Source organism: Coregonus clupeaformis, chromosome 21 (assembly GCF_020615455.1).
Source record: "Coregonus clupeaformis isolate EN_2021a chromosome 21, ASM2061545v1, whole genome shotgun sequence".
Lineage (NCBI taxonomy): Eukaryota > Metazoa > Chordata > Actinopteri > Salmoniformes > Salmonidae > Coregonus > Coregonus clupeaformis.
In genome coordinates, this window is record NC_059212.1 from 11,082,070 (window position 1) to 11,097,199 (window position 15,130).

Here is a 15,130-nt window from a genome sequence, read left to right on the forward strand (position 1 = left end):
ATGAATTATGTAATCTGTGGAGTACAAATATGACCATGATGAAACCCAGACATTTTATGTTACAGCAAAATCCACATTATACCTTTTAATAATGTGGGAAAAAGAGAGGAAAAGTATCACAATGTATATTCAGGTTATATCAACAGGTAATATCAACAATATCAACAGAAAACGTGTTTAATTGTCCTTTAGCTCTCTTGGCGCCGTTCCCTCTTCGTTAAGGAGAGTGAGGGAATAACAGTTCCTTTGTTAAAGCACAACTCTGTCGCCCAAGGTCTCTGACGACCTTCCCCGCTTAATACATGTGAGTCGTAAAAGGGGTCTGCTGACTGTCTCCTGACAACCAGCAAGGCATTCAGAGTCGTAAAAGGATGGTGGAGAAGAGCAGTTTGTTCTGTGATGGTTAGAAAGGGGGCGCTGTCAATTACAGGATCTGTAAATCCTGGCATGGAAGGTCATGCTCTCTCAGAAACACTCAACACCTCTTGGAAAGCAGTTCTGGTTTGTCTTTGGAAAAAAATAATTGTAATTGTCTCGCTAAACAATATATCCCAGGGTTGGGTTTTCAGAACACTGAGGCAGCTTTTCCTTTTTACCTGGAGTGTGCTCCTTTCATATTTATTTTGATCCTGACAAACTCCCCAGTCCCTTCAGGTGACAAGCATACCCATAACATGATGCTACCACCACAATACTTGAAAATACAGAGGGTTTCACTATGTGTTGTTTTGTATTGGATTTGACCCAAACCTGTCGTTTTTAATTTAGGCCAAAAATGTCATGTATTTTCCATGTTGTATTACTTAAAGGCCTTGTTGCAAACATAATGGATGATTTGGAATGGATTTTTTAACACAGGCTTACTTCTTTTAACTTTGTCATACATGCCAGTGATGTGGAGTGAATGCAATGTTGTTGATCCCTTTATATTTTAAGTATTGTGGGGGCAGCATCATGTTATGGGTATGCTTGTCATCAGCGGGGACTGAAAGGAGCATAGCCCAGGTAAAATATTAGAGAAAAACCCACCTCAGTCTTCTGAAAACATAACCCTGGGATAGAGTTGTATTTTTCTGCGGGACAATTACACAAATTGTAATGCCAAAGTCACACCAGAATGGCTTTCCAAGAGGTGTTGGGGGTTCCTGAATGGTCCAGCCTCCATCCTGACTTAAATCTGTTTAAAAATCAGATGTAAGGTTTGAATATTGCTGTCCATCAATGATTCCAAGCCACATTTACTGAGCTTGAGCATTTTTGACAAAAACAATGGATATATGTTGCACTGAGAGTTGTGCAAGGTTGATAGAATCATATAAAAAATTATTCACAGCTGTAATGGCTGCCAAAGGTGCTTCCACCAAGTATTAACTCTGGGGTGTGAAGACATACACAATCAATACAACCTCATTTTGTAATTCTTAGTAATTTGGAAAATGTTGTATATTTTTTCTTACACTTTAGAAATGTGGAGTAGGTTATGTAGATCGATAGGAGAAATTTAACCCTTCACAGATTTGAGATTTAACCCTTTACATTCGTACGGGTTGAAAATGGCAGATTTGGACACTGATAAGTGCTTAAATTGGAACACAGTGACTGTACAGTAACATGCTATACATGACGTCAGAGCTCATGGTCTCCACTTCACAGCTCTAAATGGGTTTTGACTGATGTCCGTTCTGAACTTATGCACTGCACACTACAAGAAGTAGCCCCCATCCCTCCCGCTAATTGGCCAACTTTTGCAAGTGTTTTGTTGTCTGAGTGAGGGAAGTGTTGTACAGTACATTAAGAAGACTCAATGTATTTTGAAAGATGAGACATAGAGGATTATAATAAATACCACTTTGATGTCATACAAGCAAGCCAAACACCTGTGAGTCCAAATGTACACTTCACATTTCCATATCATAAAACTCATGTCATATACAGTGTCAACGTTTATGATCACTATGTTTGACGTACAGTTACAAGTTGACATGGCGTTATACCCAGGGTTGTATTGAACAGAATGAGCCTATCTTTGTTGTATTGTGAAGAAGATTTGCTGCGGACCACGCATCTGAATGCACTCATGATTCCGTTCTATGCGCACCAAAATTACGATCTGTTTCTCTGAATTGCCTTGTGAAAGCCTAACACTGTAAGATTGTATTTTATAATTTAGCTAGTCAGCAATAGAACAAGCTTTAAAATGATGCCCACCTGACCCAGATTGCAATTTATAATGGACCATTTTTGGATTGTGTAAACAAATCAAATGAAATTGTATTTGTCACATGCGCCGAATACAACAGTTGTAGACCTTACAGTGAAGTGCTTACTTACAAGCCCTTAAGCAGTTTTAAGAAAGAATACACCCCCATATAAAAGTAACTAATAATTAAAGAGCAGCAGTAAAATAACAATAGCAAGGCTATATACAGGGGGTACCGGTCCCGAAGTGACTATGCATAGATAATAAACAGAGAGTAGCAGCAAATAGTCTGGGTACTGGATTAGATGTTCAGGAGTCTGGATTAGATGTTCAGGAGTCTGGATTAGATGTTCAGGAGTCTGGATTAGATGTTCAGGAGTCTGGATTAGATGTTCAGGAGTCTTATGGCTTGGGGGTAGAAGCTGTTTAGAAGCCTCTTGGACGTAGACTTGGCGCTCTGGTACCGCTTGCCATGCGGTAGCAGAGAGAACAGTCTATGACTAGGGTGGCTGGAGTCTTTGACAATTTTTAGGGCCTTCCTCTGAAACAACAACAGTAATTGTGTGATAGCGGGGATGCAGGGCTGTGATCCAAGCAAAACAACTACAAGTGTGCTTGCTCTACTTCCTCAACGACACATCTAGGAGAGCTAAAAAAAAGCACCTTATAGTTGAAGACTCTTGTTTGAGTCATAAAAGTGCATGGAAATCACTTTGGAGAGGTGTGTGGCCACTTGGAGACACCAGTTAGTCCTCTCACTCAAACCCTTGTCATTTCTTTGTCTAATGTTGCACCTACCCCCAAATTTCCAACAATATTCTTATCATGTTACTGAATGTTTCCAGAGTATTTTCAGATTTCGTTATCAACAAATGCGGCGAAAAGTACAGTAAATGTCAAATGCACATAAAACCAACAGTGTAATGTTTGAATTCAGTCTTGTGTCAGGTGAACTGTTGTGTCCTTATAATAATATGCCATTTAGCAGACGCTTATATCCAAAGCGACTTTTTTTTGTGTATGGGTGGTCCCGGGGATCGAACCCACTACCTTGGCGTTACAAGCGCCGTGCTCTACCAGCCGAGCTACAGAGGACCACACCTTTAGTCTAATAATTTTCCCATAATCTCCAAATTATTCCCTTTTAATTGCTACCATGCCTTCCATATTTATTCTGTAAGAAACATTTCAATTTAGCTCTATCCATATAGGCCAATTTCCACGAGTGTAAAGGGTTCATTTTAAGGCATCAAAATGTGAAGACTGTGCAAGGGCTGTGTAGACTTTCAGTAGCGACTGCATGTTATGTAACACTAACAGGCCTCCCTGACATGTAGAATAATAACTCATTTTGAGTTATTCATGGCATTCCTATTTGCAACATTCAACAATGTTTGCCTACTGAACGTGGCTCTGGTTTTCTCGGTGTTGTCTTGACATTGTTTTTCACCGCCCTTGTGTGCCAGGTTGATTTTACGTCGTGTCAAGGTCTTCTCTTCTCTCTCATGATGGTGCTGATGGTGACTGGACTGTTGCTCCTCTTCACCGCCCCCTTCGGATATGTAAGCAACACACCTCTTAAAGGCCCAGTGCAGTCAAAAATGTAATTTTCCTGTGTTTTATATATATTGAACAAAAATATAAACGCAACATGTCAAGTGTTGGTCCCATGTTTCATGAGCTGAAATAAAAGATTCCAGCAATTTTCTAGACGCATAAAAAGCTTATTTCTCTCAAAGTTTGTGCACAAATTTGTTTACATCCCTGTTAGTGAGCATTTCTCCTTTGCCAAATTAATCCATTCACCTGACAGGTGTGGCATATCAAGAAGCTGATTAAACAGCATGATCATTACACAGGTGCACCTTGTGCTGGGGACAATAAAAGGCCACTCTAAAATGTGCAGTTTTGTCACACAACACAATGCCACAGATGTCTCAAGTTTTGAGGGAGTGTGCAATTGGCATGCTGACTGCAGGAATGTCCACCAGAGCTGTTGCCAAATAATGTAATGTTCATTTCTCTACCATAAGCTGCCTCCAACGTCATTTTAGAGAATTTGGCATTATGTCCAACCGGTGTAACCACGTCACCCAAGGACCTCCACATCCGGCTTCTTCACCTGCGGGATCGTCTGAAACCAGCCACCCGGACAGCTGATGAAACTGTGGGTTTGCACATTTGAAGACTTTCTGCACAAACTGTCAAAAACCGTCTCAGGGAAGCTCATCTGCATGCTCGTCATCCTCACCAGGGTCTTCCTCACCAGCAACTTTGCACAGCCATTGAAGAGGAGTGGGGACGTCATTCCACAGGCCACAATCAACAGCCTGATTATCTCTATGTGAAGGATATGTGTTGTGCTGCATGAGGCAAATGGTGGTCATACCAGATACTGACTGGTCTTCTGATCCACGCCCCTACATAAAAAAAAAGGTATCTATGACCAACAGATGCATATCTCTATTCCCAGTCATGTGAAATCCATAGATTAGGGCCTAATTTATTTATTTACATTTACTGATTTCCTTATATGAACTTTAACTCAGTAAAATCTTTTAAATTGTTGCATGTTGTGTTATATTTTTGTTCAGTGTATATTTAAACACTTTGAAGGTTGGAATAATACTGTGAAATTATGAAAACTATGATAATTATATTTTAGTGTAAGAGCTGTTTGAAAAGAACGCCTGAAATTTGAGCCTGTTATGGTGGGAGGGAGTTTTGGCCTTCAATGGTGACATCACCATGCGGTAGGGTAAGCGTACATATTCAGCCCACGTACCCATTAAGCCCACTTCCATCTTTGGATTCAAATAAAAAACAAAAAAGTTCTGCTATTTAATGTTTCAACCAGTTCATGTGGTTGTTATATCCATACCAGTTTTATGCTAAGCCGATCAGATGTTATTGACAGTTATGTCTAAGTTCCTACTACTGACCAATTTCAAAGCTGCAAAAAACCTTTGGTGTAGAAGCGACTCTCAGATAAACAAGTCAAGTTCTAGGAACTTCACATGAGAGATTAATCTTAAATTTGATCTCCACTTTTCTTACAAAAATAAGAGCAATATATGTTAGAAAGGTCTAAACTTTTGGTGGGCGTAATAGGTACACTTACCCTAAATGAGTTAATAGACCAATAAGCAAAATTATTGCTTGACAGATTGCTCTTTGATAAGAAGCTATTTTTGTTTCTTTTTGACCATTTTAATCGAAAACAATCGCAGTACTTAATTGTTATCCAGAAATGATTTGATATTGAGATAAAAATGGCTGCAATGGACCTTTAAAGCGACGATCTATGATTGGTAAAATCCATTTAAATTAATTATATATACTTATTGATTCTTGAAGAATATACCTTATAAATGCTTGATGAGCTTAATTCAACTATGCACACCATCACAAACCAAAATATAAGCTTGTTTTACTTCATTGTTTGTACACAATGTAATTGTAAACAAACATTGTATCTTCAAACCGTGGTTAAAACTATCATTTTGATCTCATGGATAGTCAGTCCTTGCATCCATAGCTCAGTTTATACATTTGAGAGTGGTTACATTACTCCAGCCCCCTTCCACAGCCATTTACCAAAACAAGGGGTGGGGCAGCCGTTTTGTTGTTTTTTGAATCAGAGACTGTAGCTTTAAGTCCTAGGGCTCTATTTTAACAAACCTAATGCAATGGCAAATCTTAGCGCTGGCGGTAGGGCTATACTGTAGGTCGGTGGGTGTGTCAGAAATATTTTTGCAATTTTACTGCTTGAATTATGAGCGCAATAGCTGGCGGTGGCGTGAAAGGGCTGGGTAAATTATACGTGTGATGAGGACTTGGCCGCTCACTGGCCAATCAACGCGTTTCATGGCTTAATACAGCATGCCGTTGTCTCAAGTTCTGTAGGTTGTTGACGGTCTTTGTGTTGTCATCAACTCCAATTCGGCTGGGGGCGTGGAATATTCTCTTCCTAGTCCATTGTGGATTGATGCAGTTGATTAAATAGCATAGGCTACAGTAGGGTTCTCCAAACCTGTTCCTGGAGAGCTACCCTCCTGTAGTTTTTTTCTCCAACCCCAGTTGTAACTAACATGATGCAGCTGATCAACCAGTTAATTATTAGAATCAGGTGCGCTAGATTAGGGTTGGAGTGAAAAGCTACAGGACGGTAGCTCTCCTGGAACAGGGTTGGAAAGCCCTGGGCTACAGTAATGAGTAATAGCAACAGTAAAAATAAATACATCCAGTGTTTGCTCAATATGTTTGGAGTGTCAATCAACATTATTGCAATTGGCTTAAACGATTATAGGCCTTTACGTATTGCACTTCTCCTCAAATCAAAAATACAAGCCCCCTGTAAATTGTATTGTATGTGTGAGGCACGTTCTCAATTAGCAAGATATGCTAATTGGAGTGCATCTTTGGTAACCGGACAAGAGGCGTTCTTTGGAAATGGGGATGGATACAAGCCGAATGCAGTAGCCTATGCACTGCAGGTAGGCCTATGTGAATTGTGAATATAGCAAAAGAATGACAGCAAAAGCCTCACGAGTAGACCATTTAGAAACCTTTTATGGATAGGCTACCTCTTGGCTAATACATGGCCATGATAAGAAAGACACCAGATGCATTGCTGTTGAACCAGCTTTCATTATAGTAGGGTAAGGGCTTGTTTCTTTATGAAACGAAACAGAAAACAATGTGATGAGTGATTTCGAAGGAGTCAGGCGCAGGAGGGTAAATCACAGAATAACAGGATTTATTCCGAAAACACAGAGTTACGCAGTAATGCGTCAAAACACTCCAGTGCGCAAAACAGGCGCACTGGAAACAACAAGGCACACAGGGAAATATCCAGGCGATACAAAATACAAGGAGCTCCACCGAGCTTCTCTAACCTCCACAATTAACAATCACACACAAAGACAAGGGGGCAGAGGGAACACTTATACAGGTACTGATGAGGGGATATGAACCAGGTGTGTGTAATAAACAAGACAAAACAAATGGAATGATGAGATGAGGAGCGGCAGTGGCTAGAAGGTCAGTGACGACAAACGCCGAAGCCTGCCCGAACAAGGAGGGGAGGCAGCTTCGGAGGAAGTCGTGACACTACCCCCCCCCACCTTGACGCGCAGCTCCAGCAGCGTGCCAACACCGGCCTCGGGGACGGCCAGGAGGATGCGGAGCAGGACGAGCTGGATGGCGACGGTGGAAATCCCGCAATAGGATGGGATCGAGAATATCCCTTACCGGAACCCAGCACCGCTCCTCCGGACCGTGCCCCTCCCACTCCACGAGGTACTGAAGGCCCCCCACCCGACGCCTCAAATCCAGGATGGAACAGGCGGAGTACGCCGGGGCCCCCTCGATGTCCAGAGGGGGTAGAGGAACCTCCCGCACCTCAGACTCCTGGAGCGGACCAGCCACCACTGGCCTGAGGAGAGACACATGGAAAGAGGGGTTAATACGGTAATCTGGAGGGAGTAATAACCTATATGTAACCTCGTTTATCCTCCTCAGGACTTTGAACGGCTCCACAAACCACGGGCTCAGCTTCCAGCAGGGCAGGTGGAGGGGAATATTCTGGGTCGAGAGCCAGACTCGATCACCCGGTACCAAGATCGGGGCCTCACTGCAGTGGCGGTCAGCGTTGGCCTTCTGGCGACGCACAGCGCCCTGGAGGTGGACGTGAGCTGCATTCCACGTCTCCTCTGTGCGCCGAAACCAGTCATCCACCACAGGAGTTTCGGTCTGGCTCTGATGCCACGGTGCCAGAACCGGCTGATAACCTAAAACACATTGAAATGGCGATAGGTTAGTGGAGGAGTGGCGGAGAGAGTTCTAGGCATATTCTGCCCATGGCAAGAACACCGACCACTCCCCCGGCCGGTCCTGGCAGTAGGACTGCAGGAACCTACCCACATCCTGATTCACCCGTTCCACCTGCCCATTATTCTAGGAGTGAAACCCAGAAGTCAGGCTGACCGAGACCCCCAGACGTTCCATGAATGCCTTCCAGACCCTGGATGTAAACTGGGGACCCCGGTCAGACACTATGTCCTCTGGCACTCCGTAGTTCCAGAAGACTTAAGTAAACAGGGCCTCCGCAGTCTGCAGGGCCGTGGGGAGACCGGGCAGAGGAAGGAGGCGGCAGGCCTTTGAAAAGCGGTCCACAACGACCAGGATGGTGGTGTTACCCTGAGAGAGGGGAAGACCAGTGAGAAAGTCAATACACTGGTGGGACCATGGCCGTTGTGGAACTGGTAAGGGCTGTAACTTACCCGCTGGGAGGTGCCTAGGTGCCTTACTCTGGGCGCACACTGAGCAGGAGGAGACATACACCCTCACGCCCTTAGCCAAGGTAGGCCACCAGTACTTTCCGGTCAGGCAGCGCACTGTATGGACGATACCTGGGTGACCAGAGAAGGGGGACGTGTGTGCCCAATAGATCAGACGGTCACGGACAAGAGACGGCACGTACTGCAGCCCAGCTGGGCACTAAAGTGGAGATGGCTCTGTGTGTAACGCCCGCTCTATGTCCGCGTCCATCGCCCACACTACCGGCGCCACAATGCGAGGCCGGGAGTATGGGGGTGTTGTCTATGGGCCTCTCCTCTGTGTCGTACAGCCGTGACAGTGCGTCTGCCTTCACGTTCTTCGTACCCAGGATGTAAGACAGTGTAAAATCAAACCAGGTGAAGAATAGGGCCCACCTGGCCTGGCGATGGTTCAACCTCCTCGCTGCCCGGATGTACTCCAGGTTACAGTGGTTCGTCCAGACGAGGAAAGGGTGTTTCGCCCCCTCGAGCCAGTGCCTCCACACGGTCAGGGCTCGGACAACTGCCAACAGCTCCCGATCACCAACGTCGTAGTTCTGCTCTGCCGGGTTGAGCTTCTTGGAGAAGAAGGCACAGGTGCGGAGCTTGGGTGGCATGCCCGATCGTTGAGATAGGACAGCGCCTTATCCTACCTCGGACGCATCCACCTCCACTACGAACGGTAGTGATGGATCGGGATGGGCCAGTACTGGGGCCGAGGTGAACAGAACCCTCAGGTTACTGAAGGCCCTGTCAGCCTCAGCAGACCAGCGGATCCGGGACGGCCCACCCTTCAACAGAGAGGTGATGGGAGCTGCGACCTTGCCAAAGCCCTGGATAAACCTCCGATAGTAGTTGGCAAAGCCAATTAACCGCTGCACCTCCTTTACCGTGGTTGGAGTCGGCCAATTACGCACGGCTGAAATGCGATCTCCCTCCTTCTCCACACCTGAGGTGGTAATGCGGTATCCGAGGAAGGAGACGGACTGTTGGAAAAAACAGACACTTTTCTGCCTTGGCATAAAGGTCATGTTCCAACAGTCGGCCCAGCACTTTGCGAACCAGGGACATTCTGGAATACACCAGAATGTCATCGATGTAGACCACTACACCGCAACCAAGCATGTCCCGAAACACCTCGTTCACAAAGGACTGGAAGACGGATGGAGCATTCATCAAACTGTAAGGCATCACCAGGTATTCACAATGCCCCGTGGTTGTGCTGAATGCTGTCTTCCACTCGTCCCCCTCTCGGACATCCATGCCATAACCAACCGCGTTACCACTAAGACCAGCTGTTGGTTGGTCTTAAATATCCCCACCAGTGCTGCCTGAAATTGGCACTTTGGTGCACTAAGGACACACCTCAGATATTGCCACCCCTCCCACCTCAGCGCAAGCGAGCACATATAACACAGGTAAATTACCAATCCTTGCGCTAGGGTTTGAGAACAGAATAGCACCGGCTTTAACAGGTCGAAATTGTAAACAAGCATGCGTTTGACAATTGTGCTAGCTTAACGCTAGCCTTAAAGTTACTGCCACACAGAGATTTTGTGTCTGAAAAACGGATAGAGCCAATGGTTTATGTAATCTGTTGACGGATGATGGACAACGGAGATCATTGTCTGTCAAAAAATTCACAATATGTCCGCCTTTGTGCACATAAAACTTAGATGAGCCGGTTTAAAAATTATGAATGCATATGCGTTTTCAAACGTCTCTGTGTGGCCACAGCCTATCCTGCTCACAAACCTGGAACTTTCTCGCAGCTCTCCCACTGACTCACGATTTACGTGAAAATTCGACGTGAGTTTGTACCTTGTTGGACATGACCGTCTCCTCTCATTGTCTCCTCTCATATTGACTAGCGTGGGTCCTTTTTATGCTGCGTTTATAAATTATGAGTATGTTTCTGATCATGCTGTCTTGTCTTTCACAGATACCTTGGTTGCAGACAGCGTATGCTGGACTGGGTGCACTGGTCTTCACTTTGGTACTTTGCTTAATCATCAGTGAATTAATAACCACGTAACGAGTGTATGATTGCTGCGGTCTTGGGACAGGTGTCTCTTGTAAAAGAGATGTATCATCTAAATATAATCACCTGTATAAATATAAGGATGTACTGTATATACACTACCAGTCAAAAGTTTGGACACACCTACTCATTACAGGGTTTTTCTTTATTATTACTATTTTCTACATTGTAGAATAATAGTGAAGACATCAAAACTATGAAATAACACATATGGAATCCTGTAGTAACCAAAAAAGTGTTAAACAAATCACAATATATTTTATATTCTTTAAAGTAGCCACACTTTGCCTTGATGACAGCTTTGCACTTTGGGCATTCTCTCAAACTGCTTTATGAGGTAGTAACTTTGAATGCATTTCCATTAACAGGTGTGCCTTCATAAAAGTTAATTTGTGGAATTTATTTCTGAATGTGTTTGAGCCAATCAGTTGTGTTGTGACAAGGTAGGGGGGGGGGGGGGGTATACAGAAGATAGCCCTATTTGGTAAAAGACCAAGTCCATATTATGGCAAAAACACCTCAAATAAGCAAAGAGAAACGACAGTCCATCATTACTTTAAGACATGAAGGTCAGTCAATATGGACAATTTCAAGAACTTTGAACGTTTCTTCAAGTGCAGTCGCAAAAACCATCAAGCGCTATGATGAAACTTGCTCTCATGCGGACCACCACAGGAATGGAAGTCCCAGAGTTACCTCTGCTGCAGAGGATAAGTTCATTAGAGTTACCAGCCTCAGAAATTGCAGCCCAAATAAATTCTTCACAGAGTTCAAGTAACAGACACATCTCATCATCAACTGTTCAGAGGAGACTGTGTGAATCAGGCCTTCATGGTCGAATTGCTGCAAAGAAACCACTACTAAAGGACACCAATAAGAAGAAGAGACTTGCTTGGGCCAAGAAACACAAGCAATGGGCATTAGACCGTTGGATATTTGTCCTTTGGTCTGGAGTCCAAATTTGAGATTTTTGGTTCCAACCACCGTGTCTTTATGAGACGCGGTGTGGGTGAACGGATGATCTCCGCATGTGTATTCCCCACCATAAAGCTTAGAGGAGGAGGTGTTATGGTGTTGGGGTGCTTTGCTGGTGATACTGTCTGTGATTTATTTAGAATTCAAGGCACACTTAACCAGCATGGCTACCACAGCATTCTGCAGCGATACGCCATCCCATCTGGTTTGGGCTTAGTGGGACTATCATTTGTTTTTCAACAGGACAATTACCCATCACACCTCCAGGATGTGTAAGGGCTATTTTACCAAGAAGGAGAGTGATGGAGTGCTGCATCAGATGACCTGGCCTCCACAATCCCCCGACCTCAACCAAATTGAGATTGTTTGGGATGAGTCGGACTGCAGAGTGAAGGAAAAGCAGCAAACAAGTGCTCAGCATATGTGGGAACTCCTTCAAGACTGTTGGAAAAGCATTCCAGGTGAAGCTGGTTGAGAGAATGCCAAGAGTGTGCAAAGCTGTCATCAAGGCAAAGGGTGGCTATTTGAAGAATCTCAAATATAAAATATATTTTGATTTGTTTAACTTTTTTGGTTACTATATGGTTCCATATGTGTTATTTCATAGTTTTGATGTCTTCACTATTTTTCTACAATGTAAACATTTTTTAAAATAAAGAAAAACCCTTGAATGAGTAGGTGTGTCCAAACATTTGACTGGAAGTGTATATTTTTAAAGCCACAAATGTGAACGTTAGTGATAACTAGTTGAGGATGAAAATTATAATATTCTAGGACCTTGTGTTAATCCTCTCTCTCCCCCAATCTCTCATTCTTTCTCTCCCTTCCCCTTCTCTCTCCTCCCCCTCTCTTCTGTAGTTCTTAGCCTTTGACGTGCAGCTGCTGATGGGCAACCGGCGGTACTCTCTGAGTCCCGAGGAGCACGTGTTCGGGGCGCTGTGCCTCTACATGGACGTGGTCTACATCTTCGTCTTCCTCCTGCAGCTGTTTGGGAGTCAGGATTGAAGTTGTACGACCTTGTAGTCACGTTCAATAGCCGCTTTACTCTCTCTCTGCCTCTTCAAATGCACACACCTACTCTGATAGCCTTTCGCACTACTTCTGTTTGGTCACACTCACACAAGCACACTTTTGAGAGAAGATACATCTACATACACACATACTGGCACATATTTGTAAGCTGACTCAAATACACACACAGACACACACGGTACACTCAGACAAACTCCCACAGCCTGACTGTGGGGTCTCTTATAAAAGCAGGATTTACATATACTTTTCCTCTCCCTGAGTTTCTCTTATGTGTGCGGTAAATGTATTATTTTTGGAGTAACAACTCAATTCAATTTCGATTTTTTTATATCATTGAAGTTGTGTAGGGCTATTATTCCTAGACTACTGTGTGTGACTGGTGTGATGTCAACTCTGTCTGCACTGGCAGACTCTTACCTCTAGGGGGCACTGCATGCCTTGCCACTTCCTCTGGAATGTTCTTCACTGGTTTGAAATTATGCTAGCTGTGGGACTGTGTAAGGGTTTGAACTGATCTAGGGCAGTGTAAGGTAAGCAGGGCCGGCGTTATCGGCGGGCCTTAGGGGGCCTGGCCTGCCCTACTTTACCTCCTTGCCCGTCCAAATAAAATATTGAAATATTGATCAGTTATTTGACCGAGACGTGGCAACAGAAAGACGCATCAATCTCAGTTAAAGCATCTGAGCGAGCGAACAGTATGTGTAGATCATGTATCCAATGCTGTCTAGACCAAAAGAGTATGGTATGTCATACTATTTCTGGCCAGACAGCATCAGATACATGAGCTACATATAGAGTGGCGCTGTTTCGCTCGCTCTGATGCTTTCTCCAGTGATATAGTTTCAGCAGAGAGGAAGAGGCGAAGCGAGAGGGCTCACAAAATCTGTCCAGAATAAGCCCAATGCGTTTCTATGGGAATAATATGCAGACCTAAACTTGTCGCCTGCCTTTGACTGAGGAATTTTCTCTACTTCAAAGTTATGTGCCCGTGTAACAAGGTTGTCAGGGCAGATTCCAAGTTAGAATATACCTTGGAATTAAGGATTGGTTCACTATTTTACAACCAAATCTCTATTGATGTAAATTGCATGTTATAGTAAGGTCCAGACAGTTTTTTTGCAATCTCACTGCAATAGACTTCCTCATTGCTCGTTTTGCAGTATGGGGGCTACGGAAAAGCATGAACAAAGTCTCCAAAAACACCCAAATACATCCTTTTAGAAACAGCAAAGTTCTCATTAAAGTGATGCAGGTCTTTAGATGTCGTACACATGAAATAGTGAAAAGTGCAAATCCAATACATTAACTTGTAATGTAATTAAAGCTAAGTCACACCTCAAATGAAGTGCAAGTCAAAAAGCCTGTATAATCCATTGATAAAGCCTTCAAACATTAGCTTTATAAATCATTTCTGAACTAATTTAAAACGTGTGTCACCAAAACACCTTTAAACATATGTCACCTTCTAACAGTAGTTTATGAATGATTTATAAAGCCTTCATGTCTTGTGACAGAAACGGTGTGACTGCAGACTTAAATTTTGGGTGACCCAAAATTGTACCATTCAGGTTGAAGCTTATTTTTTCAGCAAACATATCTGGGTGTTTGACACCGACTACGATCATCCTTGAAATACATTCTCAATATGTGAAACAGATATTTATAATGATGTGAGTAGTTAGTCATTTATTATTTAGCCTACCCTTGCTAAAAATGAATTGTATTAATGTATTTTACTTATTCTTGTTCACCAACTAGTCTAGAGGCCTGGTAAGCACGACTTTTTTAAACATCATATTAATGCTTTAATTAGTTTTACTTGCCATTGGTAGAGCATGGCGCTTGCAATGCCCGGGTTGTGGGTTTGATTCCCACGGGGGACCAGGACGAAAAAATATGAAAATGTATGCACTCACTACTGTAAGTCGCTCTGGATAAGAGCGTCTGCTAAATGAAAAAAAAGTTTAAAAACATTTCAATGCAAGTAGGGTATGGGCTTGTTATGTAATGTGGGGGCAATATTGGTCATTTCTTAGGTTGGGTGAAAAACATGTAAATGAACATTTACCTAAGTAGTATTCCTATTCCTACTTATTATTACTTAGAATTGTTCATAGGTGTCACGCCCTGACTCAGGGGACGCTTATATGTTGAGTCAGGGTGTGTATATTCCTTGTTGTGCTTTTTCTATGTTGTATTCTAGTATGTATAGATCTATGTTGGCCGGTGTGGTTCCCAATCAGAGGCAGCTGTCGCTCGTTGTCTCTGATTGGGGATCATACTTAGGCAGCCTATTGGCAGTGTGTAGTTGTGGGATCTTGTTCCGGTTAAGGTTTGTTGCGTGTTCTACCTTGGACTTCACGTTTCGGTTGTTGTTTTGTCGTTGTGTTTAGAAGTTAATAAACATGTACGTATATCACGCTGCGCCTTGGTCTGACCCGCCATTCAAGGAATGTGACAGAAGATCCCACCAAACGAGGACCAAGCAGCGTGCCCAGGCGGAGCGAATTGCCATGTCACAGGTGGGCAATTTGTGGTCATGGGAAGAGATATTTGCGGGGA

At 43.6% G+C, this 15,130-nt stretch overlaps 1 protein-coding gene across 1 annotated transcript in view; it reads left to right on the forward strand.

Moving 5' to 3' along the window:
• The window catches only part of faim2a (Fas apoptotic inhibitory molecule 2a), a 53,614-nt gene extending 40,423 nt beyond the window's left edge, over positions 1 to 13,191 (forward strand). Inside the window, exons 10-12 of the mRNA XM_041841532.1 lie at positions 3,667 to 3,762; positions 10,463 to 10,516; positions 12,395 to 13,191. Coding sequence (XP_041697466.1) covers positions 3,667 to 3,762; positions 10,463 to 10,516; positions 12,395 to 12,541 — 297 coding nt within the window. The 3' untranslated portion in view covers positions 12,542 to 13,191. The remainder of the gene's footprint in view (positions 1 to 3,666; positions 3,763 to 10,462; positions 10,517 to 12,394) is intronic.
• The last annotated feature ends 1,939 nt before the right edge of the window (positions 13,192 to 15,130 follow it).